Source organism: Microtus pennsylvanicus, chromosome 18 (genome assembly GCF_037038515.1).
Source record: "Microtus pennsylvanicus isolate mMicPen1 chromosome 18, mMicPen1.hap1, whole genome shotgun sequence".
Lineage (NCBI taxonomy): Eukaryota > Metazoa > Chordata > Mammalia > Rodentia > Cricetidae > Microtus > Microtus pennsylvanicus.
The window spans coordinates 2,739,436-2,756,337 of NC_134596.1; the positions used below are offsets into that span (position 1 = coordinate 2,739,436).

Sequence of the window (16,902 nt, forward strand, 5' to 3'; positions counted from 1 at the left end):
TTTTTATTGCTGTGATAAGACTGTGACCAAGGACCACTTCAGGAAGAAAGGTTTCTTTTGGGCTCATGGTGGCAGAGAGTTAGAGCCATGTGGCAGAGTGGTAGGCAGAGGAGAAGCTGAGCGCCCAGCCCGACAGCCCTGAAGCAGCCTGCAACGCGAATGCAAGGAGGCCCCAGAAGCACCTCCTCTAACACGGTTGCATCTGATTCTTCTCAGACAGTGTCGCCAACTAGGGACCACATACTCAGACACCCAGGACTGCTGGGGGCGCCTCACTCGGACCAGCACAGCTTGTGCAGAGATGTTGCTCGCTCCCACACTCATTCATTCACTCCTTATGCGCTCACTAAAGAGTCACCCGGTTCCCAGCTTTCTCTGGCTGCGATCCTGTCTTCCTCTCTTCATTCTCACAGTTAGGTAGACAGGGCTCTGGCAGACAGTTGGCTTTCAGAAACGACCCCTGCTTGCCAGGCAGTGGTGGTACACACTAATCCCAGCACCAGGGAGACAGAGGCAGGTGGATCTCTGAGTTCAAGGTAGTCTGGTCTACAGAGCAAGTTCCAGGACAGCTAGGGCTACACAGAGAAACTCTGTCTCAAAAAACAACAAAAAAGAAATGACCCCTGCTTAATGAAGAACGCAGAGCCAGATCACATAGCTGGAGAGATGTAAGCACCACGGGAGTGATGTGCTCATTGGGTGAGGTGAATATCCTGGCATCGTCTATAGTGTGGGGGAGGTCAGTGCTTGCAGAGAACAGCCATCAAGTCCACCACACAGAGTTCGAATGCCAGGTGAGGAGAAAGGGTGCTGGGGGCAGTGGGAAAGAAAGCTGGACAGATGAGGCAGAAAGACCCGCAGGCCATGTGGGGTTGAGTTGGAGCAAGGAAACTTGAGGCAGGATGAAGGCTCAAGTGAGGATGGGAATTGCAGAACATCCTGGCCAGGGGAAGGAGAGATTATAGAAGAACAAGTGGCCCCAGGGTCAAGTAGGGCTCTGGAGACAGAAGCAGAATGTGACTGACACCCAGATGGCTCCTCATGACTGTCCAGAGTTCAGTGTAAAAGTCTGAGCTGGAGATGCAGGTAGAGATTGCTGGAAAGGGACGCCGCTCAGCAGCAGAGCTACTACTAGAACCCCCAGTAAGGGGCTTAGCAGTTTGCCTCTTCACTCTTAGAAACACAAGCAGAGCTCTGGTGTTAAAGGTGCCAGTTACTTCTGCAGAGGGACTCTAAATCACAGGAGGTAGATGGAAAGCTAACTGCTGGGTTTTTTTTTTCTGGATTTTTTTGAGACACAGTTTCTCTGTGTAACAGTCCTGATGTCCTGGAACTAGCTCTGTAGACTAGGCTGGCCTTAAACTCACAGAGATCTGCCTGCCTCTGCCTCCCGAGTGCTGGGATTAAAGGTTTGTACCACCATGCCTGGCTAACTGCTAAGTTCTTTAGAAAGTCTAACTTGAGCCATGACCAGGCATGCTAACCCAGTGAACTGCCTCATGCTACGCTAGAACTTGGTAGGATCCCCCTTCAGTCCAGTCTGGTGTCCCTAGGTTGAGAGAGTTGCTCCTTTCCTATTTGTCATGGCTCTGTCAGTCATGCCCCCTCGACATCTTCTCCCTCCAGCTGGATGCTCTGGAGTTCATCCATGAAAATGAGTATGTTCACGGGAACCTGACGGCTGGAAATGTCTTTGTGAATCCCAGGGATCTAAGCCAGGTAAGAGCCACACCGCTCCAACACACATGCATGCACACGTGCACACATGCATCAACACCCCTTTCGTGCGGCTGGGGATGTGGCTCCATTGGTAGAGTACTTGCGCAGCATGCATAGAACCTTGGCTTCCATCTCTGAGACCAGATAAATCGAGCATGTTGTCACTCAACTGTCTTCCCAGCAGTCAGGGAGTAAATACAGGAGGATGGGGAGTTCAGTCACTCAAAGCCAGGTGTAGTAGTGCATGCCTTTAATCCCAGCAGTTGGGAGGTAGAGGCAAGTTATCTCTGTAAATTCAAGGACAGCCTAGTCTATGTAATGAGTTTCAGTACAGCCAGGGCTATCTCCAGTCAGTGTTAAAATTTGGGAATGAAGCATCTTTCCAGAGGCTGGTGTGCTGGTGATACTTTAGAGGCTGAGGTGGGTGGAGTGCTGGAAGTCCCGGCAAAGTCTCTTACACAAAGCAGCTTGGGTGTTAAGCTTTGTTCCCAGAGTTGGGTTTGTGAGTACCTGCATCAAAGGACTCTGACTCCACACTAGACTAGACTTATTTACTGATGGAGCCATACTTTGGAAATCAGGAGTGGGGCTCCAGGAGCATGCCTTTCAAGGATAAATTTTGTCTTGTCCTTGCTTCCCCTCCATTGCTCTCCCTGATCCCCAGTCACCATGAGGCGAGAAGTCCCCACTACTTGGTCCACCAAGATGTTCATTCTCACCTGAGGTCCAAAGTAGGGATGCAGCTGAGTTTATGCCTAACCTTCTGCACCAATAGGCAGCCGCAACCTTCCCCTTCAGTGCTGTCAGGGCTATAGAAAGCTGCTGACACAGGCATCTGTGCCCACAGAGTCTACCACCAAGGCTGAAGTCTTAACCTCAGGTCTGTGTGCCTCTTTGTCCACAGGTGACCCTGATGGGCTATGGCTTCACCTTCCGCTACTGCCCGGGTGGCAGACATGTGACCTACAAAGAAGGCAGCAGGAGCCCCCATGAGGGAGACCTGGAGTTCATTAGTGTGGACATTCACAAGGGATGCGGTGAGGGGGGGGGGACCTGGAGGTCATTAGTGTGGACATTCATAAGGGATGCAGTGAGGGGGGGGGACCTGGAGGTCATTAGTGTGGACATTCACAAGGGATGTGGTGAGGGGCTCAACACCATGACATGCTCCTTATCCTGGGCAGCTCTGTGCATTTTCAGTCTTAGGCAGGAGACACCAGAAATAAAGGGTCAGAAAAGGTCCCATGATGGAGACTGGGAATATAAGCAGTATCCTGGCCATGTAAAGGATTTGTCCCCATCAGCACCAAGGAGAACTGGATGGTGGCCTTGGAGCAGTGGGGATATGGGATTTAGGACAAAGGTGGGCAGCTTTGTCGTACTTGCAGAGGTGATGCTGCCATCGGGTCAGCTAGGAATGCAGGTGGAGAAGTGGGGCCATCCATTACTGGGCATGAGATCTGTATGGTGTCATGAGAGTTAAGCATTGAACAAGAAGGGTCCGGTTATCCATGGGAAGTGTGCAGGAGGGGTGACCACTCTAGGCGGATTCTCCATCCCCTTTCTTGAATCTCAGTGTCATGACCGTTCACATCTGCTTCCATCAGACGAGTCTCTGAGCAGGGCTGGAGCCTGTACTGCACCAGGGCAGGAGGGGAAGCTGCTGCTGCTGCACTTGGCACACAGCTGTCTCAGCAGTGACTTAGGAGGCCAAAGGAGCGTCCGCCTCATGCTGCTGGGTCTGCCCTGTTCTGTCTCTGTGATGAGGTAGCTCCATGCTGCAATCTTTTCCCACTTATCTGGATGGAAAATGAACTCCAGTCTGTTTGGGAGGCCGGGCCTGGTAGACAGGCCCTCAGAGCTCATTGGATTAAGTGTTTTAACAAAAGATGACTCGGTAAGAGTAATTGGGACAGGTAATGCAGTAGGTGAGAGTCATGGGGAGAATAAGAGGCTGGGCACTGAGCATGACAGCTAAGACAGTCTTCATGACTCTTGATGGAAGGTTAGGGATAGACACGGGAGGAGGTGGAGCGTTCAGACTGAGCCACCACCTCTCCCTTTTCTCCCCAGGGCCCTCTCGCCGTAGTGACCTCCAGACCTTGGGCTACTGTATGCTCAAGTGGCTTTGTGGGTCACTGCCATGGACAAACTGCCTTCCCAACACCGAGGAGATCACTAGGCAGAAGCAGAAGTGAGTATAAGGGTCTCCAGCACCCAGTCCTAGCCCAGGCACCTGTTCAGGGAGGGGAGGAATTCAGATCCCAGCGGGAAGCTGAGGGATGGGAAGGCAGCCACTCACAGAACCACAGCCCTCTGCAGCCTCAAGTAAAGTCTCTGAGGTATATTCTAACAGAAGGGAGTACTGGATTAGTACCTGTGGGCCCCCGTGTTCCCCCACCATGGACTACTGTATAGCACCCAAGTCACGAGCTGTGATGGGTTAGGAGGTGAGTGTACTCTGCACAGGCTTCATGCTCATTGCATGCAAGACACGGCAACTCATTCATGCGGCATGCACCCCTAGACACCCTGCTTCCGTGCCTCAGGACTAGTGCCTTTGGTCTCAGCACGGGAGTCTCCGGCCCGAACGGCTGCTCTTTAAGCAGCTGGTAAGGACAGAGGGAAGCAGTGTACTGGGGCTCAGCACCAAGGATAGCAGCAGGAAACCCGCTTTGGGACTGGGCACTGTGGGCCACCAAGGAAACAAAAATGGCTTCGAAAGGAGGCACTCTACTGTGCACTTTGGCACCGAGGACAGTTAGATGTTGGCGCCGGGTCTGCCATATGGTGAGGAAATGGGGCAGGGTCTGTAGGGTGTGGTGCTCAGCACAGGGACTTTAGACACCGGCCCTGGAGATTCCCCGCAGGTCCTGGCTCTGTCCAGACTGGACGGCAGCAGGTCCTGCGACCATCCAGGATGGACTTCACAGGCGGACAGAGATCAAGCCTCTAGGCTGTCTCTAGGATTCTCAGTGGGGCCTTTGGAGGATGAGATCTCTGAGAAAAGAGGGAGCACCCAGGGAACACCCCCAAGCTGCTTTGCTTCCTGTTCTTGGGGTACTATGACTCCGTGGTTGTTGTTCCCCCACGGCATGTGCCACTAACTCTCCTGTTCAGCTACAGCATGTGGTGCTGTTTCCACGGCAGGAGAATAGTTTCCTTTCGAAATGGAGCCCAGTGGAGTGAGCAGGTGGCCCAAAGGCTAAGAGGCCGAGGGTGGCAGGTTTGTGAGATGCTCCTGTGACTTAGACTGGGGACACTCCAGGAAGCCTGCAAACACTGCAGCTCTAGCAGGCGGAGAGCCTTGACTCTGCTGCATGAATCTAGTTTCCTTGTGTCCCTATCTGCTCCACATCTCCTGGCCACAGAGAACACACTGGGCGTCCGAGATGTAGTGGTACCATAAGCAGTGAGGAACACTGTGTGAGCCAAGGTTACCCTGGGTTAGCCTGGGCTTGAGTGTGGACACAAAGGGGACGGAAAGAAGCAGCCAGCAGGTGAGGGTGGTAGCCTAGAGCGATGAGGGGAAGGAGACACCCTCTTCCCAGGTTGCAGAAAACAGTGAGTGGCAATGAGGCCTGTGGTTCTAGGAGTATGGGACAGGGGCTGCTGGTGGGCACTGTGTTCCTGTACTCTGCACTGGGGAGTCACATGGAGGGGTAGGGCTGGGGCTGCTCAGAGAGAGACCATAGGGCCCTTGCAGAGTCTCAGAGTAGGAGGCCTGCATTAGTCATAGCCAGGAAGGAGCACGGTAGGAACTAAGGCTCAGGAGGGTGGCCTTGAGAAAGCTTGACTGGAGGCTGGAGAGGAGGTGAAACACCAGCCTGGAGTCTAGATAGAGAACCGGTGGGGTAGGGACTTGGAGAGGCTTTCCTAAGTGGGGAGTGTTTGCGTGTGTGGTCCATCCTCACATATTAAAATATTTCATATTGTGATCCTACTGAAGGTATCTTTAACAACTAATGCAGTCTTGTGGAATTGGGTGTTCACCTGTAATCTCACACAGTCACCAGACATGCAAATTCCTAGGCCTGGGGGTAGCTCAGTACAGGGTCTGCCTAACACCTGTAATCCCAACTTGAGGAGGTAGAGGCAGGAGGATCAAAACCTCAACTACAGGGGGCTGGAGAGATGGCTCAGTGGTTAAGAGCATTGCCTGCTCTTCCAAAGGTCCTGAGTTCAATTCCCAGCAACCACATGGTGACTCACAACCATCTGTAAAGAGGTCTGGCGCCCTCTTCTGGCCTTCAGGCATACCGACAGAATATTGCATACATACATACATACATACATACATACATACATACATACATAAAAAAACTCAACTACAGAGTGAATTAAAGGCCAGCCTGGGCCACACGACATTATGCCTCAAAGCACTAAACCTTCAATAGCGCTGTGAAGGTTGCACGTTAGCTAGTTGAGGGAGCTGCTGTGAGGGAGCCCCTGGTTCCCCACACTCAGCAGTGTCATCCAGAGCTGTGATGTGGCTGGAGGTTTCTCTCCTGCCCACCAGTTCACACACATGAGCCCAGAGGCGTGCTGCTAACTGCAGACTGTGCGGACTGTCAGCTCAGGCTCATTGTTAACTCCTTACAACGCCACCCTCCCTGTTCATCTGTGTCGCCACCTGCCCCGTGGCATCTTCCTCCTGCGACTGCTGGTGCCACCCAGACTCTGCCTTCTTTTTCTCGGTGTCTTTGCTTGGATTTCCCACCTGACTCTATTCAGCCTGGCTACTGGCCAAATCACCTTCTATATTAACCAATGGTAATAAAACTTACTCATAGATAAAGAAGGCCATCCCACATCACTGTGGTTCTGGGTCCATTAATTGAGTTCTCACGGCAAATCTGTTAAGACATAAATACATAAATACCACACTTGAGAAGTATGGGCGTTAGGTGTGTTTGTTTGTGCACATACACATGTGTGCATGCTGTGTATGTGTATATATATGTATAGAGGACACCTCATCTTTTTCTTTTTTTTCTTTTTTTTGGTTTTTTGAGACAGGGTTTCTCTGTAGCTTTGGAGCCTGTCCTGGAACTAGCTCTGTAGACCAGGCTGGCCTTGAACTCACAAAGATCCGCCTGCCTCTGCCTCCTGAGTGCTAGGATTAAAAGCATGCGCCACCACCACCCGGCTAAGGACTCTTCACCCTAAGGACACATCACTTTCCTTTCCCATGTGCTTCTTCCCTGAAGGTATCTGGGCAGCCCTGAGCTTTTCGTGGGACTGTGTGGCCACTGGAACAGGGTCTCAGGTATGTCCTATGTCCTGGAGAGGATGGGCAGGCAGGCAGGCCACATGGCTTGGAGACCTTTCTTTACCTACTGTGTTTTTCTTCTTTGAGTTTTCCCAATTACATGTGCACTATGTGTACCTCTTGTAAGAAACAAACAAACAGAAAACATGTGAAAATGTGTAATGTCTCCCAACAGCAACTGAACACACACACACACACACACATAATTCCTGGGTTGTTTTGAAGCTGGGAGTAGAATCCAGGGCTGGCGCAAGCCAGGCAGATGCTCACCACTGAGCCATATCTCAACCTTTATACATAAGTTTTTCTTTTACTTTTAATGGAGCTTTATACATTTTGTTTATTTAATTTGATATAGGGTCTTCTATATCAGCCTAAACTGGCCTCAAACTCACTGTGTACCCCAGGCTTGCCTTGAAATCACGCTCCTCCTTCCTCCACCTCCAGAGGTGTGGGATTACAGGCAAGCACCATGCCTGGATACACATACAGTTTCTTGTTTGTTTGTTCTTAATTCTATTTCTTTATTTTTACTTTTATTGAGAGAGAGAGAGAGAGAGAGAGAGAGAGAGAGAGAGAGAGAGAGAGTGTGTGTGTGTGTGTCACAGCCTGGGTGTGGAGGTAAGAAGACAACTTCAGTGCTCTCTTTCCTGAGGCTCAAAACTTGGCCTTGGTGGCAAGTGTCTTCACCCACTAAGCCATATTGATGGCCCTGTAATTTTTGTTTTGGTTTTGTTTTTTGGATTTTTTTTTTGGTGTTTTGTTTTGGTTTTGGTTTGTGAGACAAGGCTTTTCTGTATAGCCCTGACTGTCCTGGAATGCACTCTGTAGACCAGGCTGGACTCAGACTTACAGAGATCCACCTGCCTCTGCCTCCTGAGTGCTGGGAGTAAAGGTGTGCGCCACCACTACCTGGCAGGCCTTATCATTTTTAATATAATTGTATTACCGAGATTGGGCTTCTTGTCTTCCTTGCTTGAGACAGGTAGATTGTGGAGGTTTCTTACATTAAAATTTGTAGGATTTTGTTGTTTGAGACAGGCTCTAACCTGTATTTACCTGCCTCAAATACTGAGACCAAAGGTGTATGCCTCCAGCCATTTTATAGGATTTGGTAAGTTTTGTTTTTTGTAATTAAAAAGTCCATAATATCTTTGACTTTAAAACTGAATTATAGTCTGGGAAGATGGCTCAGTGTGGGCTACATGTTTAACATGTAAGTGTGAGGCCTGAGTTCAAATCCTCTGAGCCTACATGAAGCCAGGTGCAGTACATATGTCTATAAGCCGGTATTCCCATCTCGAGACAGAAGGCAGAAGTGGAAGTCCTGAAGTTCATGATCAGCTGCCCTGTGTGCACAGCAGCACACCACGAGGCACTGCTTCAGATAAGGTGGGAGATGAGACCCAACACTCGGCTCTCTGACCTCTCCAGGCATGGCGCACACACACCTACATGGACATACTTCCGTGCATGCACACGGAAGATTGAAAACTGAGGTGTGGCTTTGTAGTCATGAAATCAGTTTGATGGCTGAACACTAGAAGTTAGAAGAAGAGGAGGAGAGATGGCTTGGCGGTTAAGAGTATTTACTGCCTGCCTTTAATTCCAGCACTCAGGAGGCAGAGGCAGGCGGGTCCCAGTGAATTCAAGGCTAGTCTGGTCTACAAAGTGAGTTCCAAGACAGCTAGGGCGACATGCGCAGCGAAACCCTCTCTTACCTAAACAAAAACAAAAAATAAACAAAACAAAACTCCGTGAGTTCTGAGTCAACCTGGTCTACACAGTGAGTTCCAGGCCAGCCTGGGCTACAGAGTAAGACTCTTTATAGACTTTTTTTTTTTCAAACTAAAAAAGAGCCCTTTTCTTCTAACCTGTGTGATATAAGGCCCACACCTACTTACAGGACCAAGGTTACCTGATATGGCTGGCGAGAAACTACACCAAGCTTGGGTTGGAAGGGCCATAGCAAGACTGAATTTTATTGAGAGCAATCAGACTTTGTATACTCTTATCAGAAACAATATAGTGGCAATTTCCAGGATGGATACATTGTAGTTACCAGGATACAATGTTACTGGCAAGCCATACGGAGCTTAATGTCTAAGACCAATTGTCCTATCAAGCGTCCATGCTTCCTTGACTGCTAAGGAACATACAGAGAAACACAAAGCAGCCCGAATGCTTCACTGTCTGAGGGAGTGCCTTGATTCTCAGGAACACAGTCCCCCAGGAACCTTGGACTCTCTCCTGAACAATCTATGACCCATGCCTCTCAAGGCAGCGAGGCCAAGCCAGCTCCATGGTTCCCTGCAGCGTGGCACACCTCATTTTGTGCTGCCATGAACTAAATGTTGTTTCTCTTTTCCAATAGTTGAAACCTTTTTAAAAGAATACTTTTTGGGGCTGGAGAGATGGCTCAGTAGTTAAGAGCATTGCCTGCTCTTCCAAAGGTCCTGAGTTCAATTCCCGGCAACCACATGGTGGCTCACAACCATCTGTAAAGAGGTCTGGTGCTCTCTTCTGGCCTGCAGACATGCACACAGACAGAATATTGTATAATAATAAATAAATAAATAAATATTCAAAAAGAAATAAAAAATTAAGAATACTTCTTTGCACATAGGGCTTGCCCACAGTTTCTGCTGGCCACAGAGATGCCTGTCTGCTTCTCTCTGCTCTGTGGCTCCTTTGTGCACTGTGCTCATATTTCCATCCGGCCTCAGCTGGAGCCTGCAAGCCCATGTTAGGGGTGCACATAGGTTTTCCTCTCTGGAACGTGCTGGAAAGTAGTGTGGTGGGAAGGGGTGGGGCGGGAGACTGGCCCTGCGTGACAGCCGCTGGCTCTGACAGCAGACATAGGACTTTAAGTGGTACTGAGCTCAGGGATCTGGGAATGCCACCTCTCAGCCCTCTCCTGTGCTTTTGGGTATCTTGATGACAGAGGCCCTGCAGGAGTACCTGAAGGTGGTGATGGCCCTCAGTTACGAGGAGAAGCCGCCTTATGCCACGCTGAGGAATAATCTAGAAGCCCTGCTGAAGGATCTGCGGGTGTCACCCTATGACCCCCTGGACCTCCAGATGGTGTCTTAGGTGGAATCCAGGTGAGGAGGCTGTTGTCTTAACCCCTCACCCCCAACCAGGCCTGTGAAGGACTGTTTGTCCCAGACCCAGCTCCTGGTAGGCCCTTGGCTTCCCCATTGGCTCCTAAAATTAGTTCAGGAGGAAGCAAGATAGCTGGAACTCAGCTAGATGATCTGTGGTAACCAAACAATTCTGAGGGCACCCAAGTGACGCTGTCCCCCTGCCCACTCTTGGTCTCAGGAAGCTCAGGCCATGCCCAAACTTTATGTAGCTGAGGGTGACCTTACTCGAGAGTACTGGGGTGCCCAGTGCCACCATGCCCAATTTAGGCATGTGGGAATGGACCCCAGAGCCTCTTCATCATCCTAGGATTCCTTGATGCCGGTCACATTTACCCCATCTCACCTTCCTGCCCAGTCCTGCCTCCCATCAACAGGGCGACTGACTTTGAGCTGTGTTGGTCTCGGGCCACTTGCCTCCACATTGCAGGCCCTCGTGTTATTGGTGCACCTCCAGTACCTCCCAGAAGTCTGGCAGGAAGGAGGGGCTCAAAACCCTAACGCTCCTTGCAACCATGTTTATTATTTTACAGGGCTTCTGACTTGCAGTTGAACTCGAACATGAAGTAGTGTGTCCCAGCTGTTTGATCCCATTCGCTCCTGAAAACCCTTTGAATGTGCATCTCCCCGCCCCCTCAGTGTCGGGGGACCTGAGTCATCTCCCGTAATGTGAAACATCCTCATCCCTCCGCAGTTGTGGGTGGAGGTGACTGGGTGCTGGTGGCAGCATGGCCACTCCCTAGGGCCCTCCTTCCGCGGGCATTCCATAATAAACTTTTAAATCAACACCTGAAGCATCCAGTGTTCACAGTTGAGGGAGATCTTTCTCATGTTCACCTCGTTTCCTTAGTAATTCTAGCTGGTCAGAGTGATAGTACATACATGAAGTCCCAAGGGCTGAGAGCTGCCTTAGCATAGCAAGGAAATGTCAAACAAAACCTTCCAACTTGCTCATTCCTACTTTCATGAAGTCAGTCGCCCATCCAGCCAGTGTTACCCGCTTCATCTCGCCGCCTTCACACCCTCCAACTGTCTTTTCATCCATCCACACTTGCTTTCATCCTTCATCTTCGTGTCTTCCATCCATCTGCCTAGTGCTCCATCCTGCCAGACGGTTTCTCTGTAAAACGGCTCCAACTTTTCTGGAACTCACTTTATAGACCAGACTGGCCTCAAACTCACAGAGGTCTGCCTGCCTCTGCCTCCTGAGGGCTGGGTTTAAAGGCGTGTGCCACCACCGCCTGGCCCTACCAGTCTGTGTGTACTCCTTCCACACCTCTCTTTATCCTCAGCACCCTCTGCCTGTGCAGGAGGCCATGGGATACAGCAGGTGACAGCTAGTGTTCAGCAGGTTGACCCACCAGACCATGATGGGGAGCCCCAATTGGCAAAGCCATGGAGTTACAGGCTGTAAATGACCGGTTGCTTCTGGCTCTGATCTCTCAGGTACCGCCGCATTCCTTCACCTACAACAGCTGTGGGTGCTTTCCTACTGCCTGTGTTTATCTCGCATATAAACTCCGCCCACTGTGGACACGTTTAGCTGTGGATGGTCAGGAAGGTGATTTCTGCTGAGTAGAAACAACACTAGGGTGTTTGACATTACTCAGGCTGGCATAGGAAAGGAATAGTATTCTCTGTTACAAAGACAGCTAATTTTAGACTTCAGAGCAAACTGGTTTCCCCTAGAGACAAATACATGAGGTCATTTTCTCAGGTGTTTATTGCTAATTCAAGGTCAGAGCTTGAAGCAGCTTAAGTAGACATAACTTTCTCAGCAATGGACTTGGTGCACACTCCCAACCTCAAGGTTCAGCCTTTTATTGTCTTAAGTCCTAAGTTTCAATGTCACTTTCTGTCTAGGAAAGAGCTTTGTACACAGCCAAGTGTTACTCACTGGCCAGTCATTGTGACCTCCCTGGCCTGAGAAAAAATGTGATTTATCTTGTGAGAATGGGTCAGGCCCCTAAAACGTAATGTAATTAATTGTCCAGAGTTTGGCTGAGAGAGGAGGTATGTGGAGCTGTGCAGAGAACTGCTGTGTAAAGCGCTGGGCAGAGGTGCGTGTGTGCGTGCGTGTGTGCGTGTGTGTGTGCGTCTGTGTGTGTGTGTATGTCTGTGTGTGCGTCTGTGTGTGTGTGCGTGCGTGTGTGTGCGTCTGTGTGCGTGTCTGTGTGTGTGTGTGCGTGTGCGCGTGTGTCTGTGTGTGTGTGTCTGTGTGCGTGTCTGTGTGAGTGTGCGCGTGTGTCTGTGTGTGTGTGTGTGCGTGTGTGTGTGCGTCTGTGTGCGTGTCTGTGTGTGTGTGTGTTTGTGTGCGCGTGTGTGTGTGCGTGTGTGTGTGCGTGTGTGTGTGCGTGTGTGTGTTTGTGTGTGCGTGTGTGTGTGTCTGTGTGTGCGTGCGTCTGTGTGTGTGTGCGTGTGTGTGTGTGTGTGCATCTGTGTGTGCGCGTGTGTGTGTGTGTGTGTGTGTGTGCGCGTGCGTGTGTGTGTGCGTCTGTGTGCATGTCTGTGTGTGTGTGTTTGTGTGCGCGTGTGTGTGCGTGTGTGTGTGCGTGTTTGTGTGTGCGTGTGCGTCTGTGTGTGTGCGTGTGTGTGTCTGTGTGTGCGTGTGTGTGTGTGCGTGTGTGTTTGTGTCTGTGTGTGCGTGTGTGCGTGTGCGCGCGTGTGTGTGTGCGTGTGTGTTTGTGTGCGTGTGTGTGTGTTTGTGTGCGTGTGTGTGTGCGTGTGTCTGTGTGTCTGTGTGTGTGTGCGTGTGTGTCTGTGTGCGTGTCTCTGTGTGTGTGTGCGTGTGTGTGTGTGTGTGTACGCTGTGTGTGTGTGTGTACACGCATGCGTGCACTTAGGGGTGTAGCTAAATGAGCAGAGACAAGTGTGAGGGAGGAGGCAAGATGAGAGACATGGCCGAGTTGGATGCAACTGAGACAGATGTAACTGTGGAGATGTGTGGCTGTGGAGATGCGGAAGGTGGACGGGGAAAGAGATGGATGGTGTGCCGGGCAGAGAGGCAGTAAAGAGAGTGGTAACTATGTAAAGAGATGTGACTGCAGAGAAATGGTCAAGAAAGTGAGTGTTTAAATTGAAGTAAAAGAGAAGGTTACCATCAGGAAAGTGTGTGCTTGTTTCTTTTTTCTTAAGTCATCATCAGAAATTGTATGTTTCTTTATTTACCCTCAGATAGAAAAAGTCTAGCCCAAAGATAGAGAAGAAATATTTCCTCAGTCCCTCACTGATCTGAGAAGGCTTTCTTTTTGCTCCCCTGGGTGCAATTCGTGGAGCTGGCCTCCCAGGCTGAAACACACCTGTACATCTGCCACACCCATTTTTTTAAGGTTTATTTTATTATGTACATGTGTGTCAATATGGATACTGTGTGTGAATGCATATACCAGCAAAGATCAGATCTCCTGGAGCTGGCATCCCAGGGGGTTTTGAGGAGCCCATTGTGGGTGCTAGGAACGAAAGTTGGGTTCTCCACAACAGGAGAAGCACTTTCAACTCCAGAGTTATATCTTCAGCCCCCAACCTGTTCTCTTCACTGGGGGATTCGAGACAGGGCTCGAACCCCAAGCCTCAGCCCTAGCCCCTCACTGTGGGGCGGGAGGCACTCATCACAATGGCAGGAGCATGTTGGAGAGAAAACCGTATGGTGTGCTAGTTAACTTTCCATCATTATGACCAAAGACCATGTACACGGTGTAGACAACTGAGGAAGAAGGGTTTCTTCGGGCTCCTTCACAGCGACTGCAGTCTGTCCTGTGGAATGAACAAGGTAGACCAAGAGACACAGGGAAGGGTCTGATACCCTGCGAGCTTTCTCATTTGTATTCATCCTGGGTCTCTGCCTTGGTGTGCTGTACAGGCCTGCAGGCCAAGTGCTTGCTGTGTAGTCTGCTTGCTTGTTCTTGTTAAGACTCAAGAACTAAGGCTCCTTAAGACTCAGGAAGTAGAAAACATTTTAAAAAGAAAGAAAAGGGAGGGAACAAGCTGGGGATGTAGCTCACAGTAGATCACCTGCCTAGCGTGTATGAAGCCCTGGATACATTCCACATCACTAAAGATAGGAAGGGAGGGAGGGAGGCAACCACAATGTGACTGCTGGGAATTGAACTCAGGACCTCTGAAAGAACAGCCAGTGTTCTTAACCTCTGAGCCAGCTCTCCAGCCCTACTTTTGACCTTTTTTTAGGGATAAACTAATTGGGACATTTTCATACACCTGCTATGCATTGATCATGCTCCTTCTTCTACCCCCACTCACTCTCTTTTCACTTCCCCTGCCTTGAGTCTGCGTTCCAACACATAACAGTCCCTCACTTGAGAGAATGTATGTATCTGTCTCTCTGTGTCTGGCTTTTTTTTCTTAACATGGTATCTTTCTGTTCCAAGTATTCTCCAGCAATGAGGTTGTGATTTCATTCATATTCATGGATGAATAATATTCCAGTGGGGGGTGTGTGTGAGAGAGAGAGACAGAGACAGACAGACAGACAGCAGTCCTGGCTGTTTTGGAACTCACTCTGTAGATCAGGCTAGCCTTGAACTCACAGAGATCTTCCTCTTCCTACTAAGTGCTGGGGTTAAAGGTGTGCGCCTCCACCACCTGGCCCACATTTTCTTTATTTCTGCATCTGACTGATGTCAAATTGTGACTGGTGTTGCAGTAAACATGGGTTGTGGGACTCTCCTGGCACAATGACTTCGTTTCCTTCACTGTGTCAGGATTTGTTAATCATTTTGTTTGTTTCCTGGTTTGCATAGTTGCTTCCCAACTATACAATTCCACCAACAGTAGTGAAAAGTATCATTTGTTACATCTCCGCTGGTGTGGAGTGTTCTGCTCAGCTTTCCTTTTTGGTTTCTGGATTGCTGCTCTGAGGAGAGCTGGAATCCCACTGCACTCTGATCTTTCTAACAGTGCCTGGGGGTTCTGTGTTCTATTCAGAATCCATTTTTGAGCTGGGAGGTGATGGCTAATGTCTTTAATCCCAGCACTTGGGAGGCAGAGGCAGGCAGATCTCTGAGGTCGAGGCCAGCCTGGTCTACAGAGTGAGTTCCAGGACAATCAGAGCTACACAGAGAAATCCTATCTTGGAAAAAATTAAAAAAAACAGAATCCAGTTTGGGTTTTTTGTATGTTGGCTTGGGAGGGGTAAGACAGGATCTCACTATATATTACTAACTGTCCTGGAACTCGCTATGTAGACCAGGCTGAGCTCATAGCCTTCTGTGGATGGGAGGTGTGAATCGGCATACCTGGAAAATTCTCGTTTTTCTTTGTCTGCATGTGATATTTAATCAGACATGTCTTCATACTCTGATATTCCTTCTGCTTGACTTAGTCCATTCTGAGGCACTAAACTGGAGGGTTTGTTTATATTTTGTCTTTTGAGGCATGGTCTGTGTGTGCAGCATAGGATGGCCTGGAACTCAGAGCAGCCCTTCTGCCTCAGCCTCCCAAGATTTTATGTCTTGAATTTTTGTTTCCAAGATTTTTATTTGCCTCTTTTTCAAAATTCTTACCTCAAGGCTGGAGAGAGGGCCCAGCAGTTAAGAGTGTATACTGCCTTTGCAGGCTCATTGCTCACAAGTATCTGTACCCAGCTCCCGGAGACCTGGTCCCCTCCCTGGCCTTCATAAGCACCTGCACTCGCTTGCACACACACACACACACACACACACACACATATGTAACACAAATGGGACCTGCTTGTTGGGATTTCTGTCCTGCCCAGTACCCCACAGCTGGCAAGCCCCAAAGAAAAATCACACAGAGATCTCTAAAGGTTATAAAGCTGATTGGCCCATTAGCTTAGGCTTCTTAATAACCCTTATCACTTATATTAACCCATTATTCTGATCTATTTTTGCCATAAGGCCCAGTACCTTATCCAGCGGGGCAGCTCACTTCCTGCTTCTTCAGAGTCTGGGCAGAAGTGGGAATCAGCTTCTTCCTTCCCAGAATTCTCCTTGCATCATTTCTACTTCCTGTTTGGTTTTCTCGCCTATACTTCCTGCCTGGCCAGTCAGCGTTTATTTAAACCATGATTGACAGAATACAGACAATTCTCCCGCACCACTTCCTCCTCTTAAAAAAAAAAACAAAACAAAAAAAAAAGGAAAATATCCATAGTCTACTTTTTGGATGTGGGCGTAGTATTCCAGGCTACTTCCAGCTGGTTGGGGGTGCTGATAATCTTAAGGAGACCTAAAGAAAATTTAGAGTTATTATCAAGTCCTGACTGAAGTATCCTGTGAGTCTTGATCATCTCAGGTAGCAGTCTTGAACCTGTTCTGGATGAAGAACTCAGACATCTGGGCCATCTATTCCTGCCGGAGATTTCTCAGGTGGTCTTCCTTGATCAAAGCTGATTTTTCTTAACTCTGAATAAATCCAGAGCCTCTCATTTGTTCCACTTTGCCTGCCCAAGGCCCCTGATTGGTCTGTTAAAAAGCTGAATGGCCAATAGCTAGGCAGGAGAGGGACGGGTGGAGCTGCCAAGTAGAGAGAACAAATAGGAGAGAATGAGAGATGAGAAGAGAGAATAAGGCTGTCGCTCAAATTCTAATTGGTCTTTTTTTTAAAGGTTTATTTAACTTTTTTAATATTTATTTATTTATTATGTATACAATATTCTGTCTGTATGCCTGAAGGCCAGAAGAGGGCGCCAGACCTCTTTACAGATGGTTGTGAGCCACCATGTGGTTGCCGGGAATTGAATTCAGGACCTTTGGAAGAGCAGGCAATGAGCCATCTCTCCAGCCCCTTTAT

General features: G+C 49.3%; 1 protein-coding gene across 2 annotated transcripts in view; it reads left to right on the plus strand.

Moving 5' to 3' along the window:
* The window catches only part of Vrk3 (VRK serine/threonine kinase 3), a 28,925-nt gene extending 18,003 nt beyond the window's left edge, over window positions 1–10,922 (plus strand). For both annotated transcript variants that reach the window (XM_075953241.1, XM_075953242.1), the window contains exons 10-15: window positions 1,627–1,719; window positions 2,624–2,756; window positions 3,793–3,913; window positions 6,930–6,988; window positions 9,936–10,095; window positions 10,668–10,922. In XM_075953241.1, coding sequence (XP_075809356.1) covers window positions 1,627–1,719; window positions 2,624–2,756; window positions 3,793–3,913; window positions 6,930–6,988; window positions 9,936–10,084 — 555 coding nt within the window. In that variant the 3' untranslated portion in view covers window positions 10,085–10,095; window positions 10,668–10,922. The remainder of the gene's footprint in view (window positions 1–1,626; window positions 1,720–2,623; window positions 2,757–3,792; window positions 3,914–6,929; window positions 6,989–9,935; window positions 10,096–10,667) is intronic.
* Window positions 10,923–16,902: the final 5,980 nt, after the last annotated feature.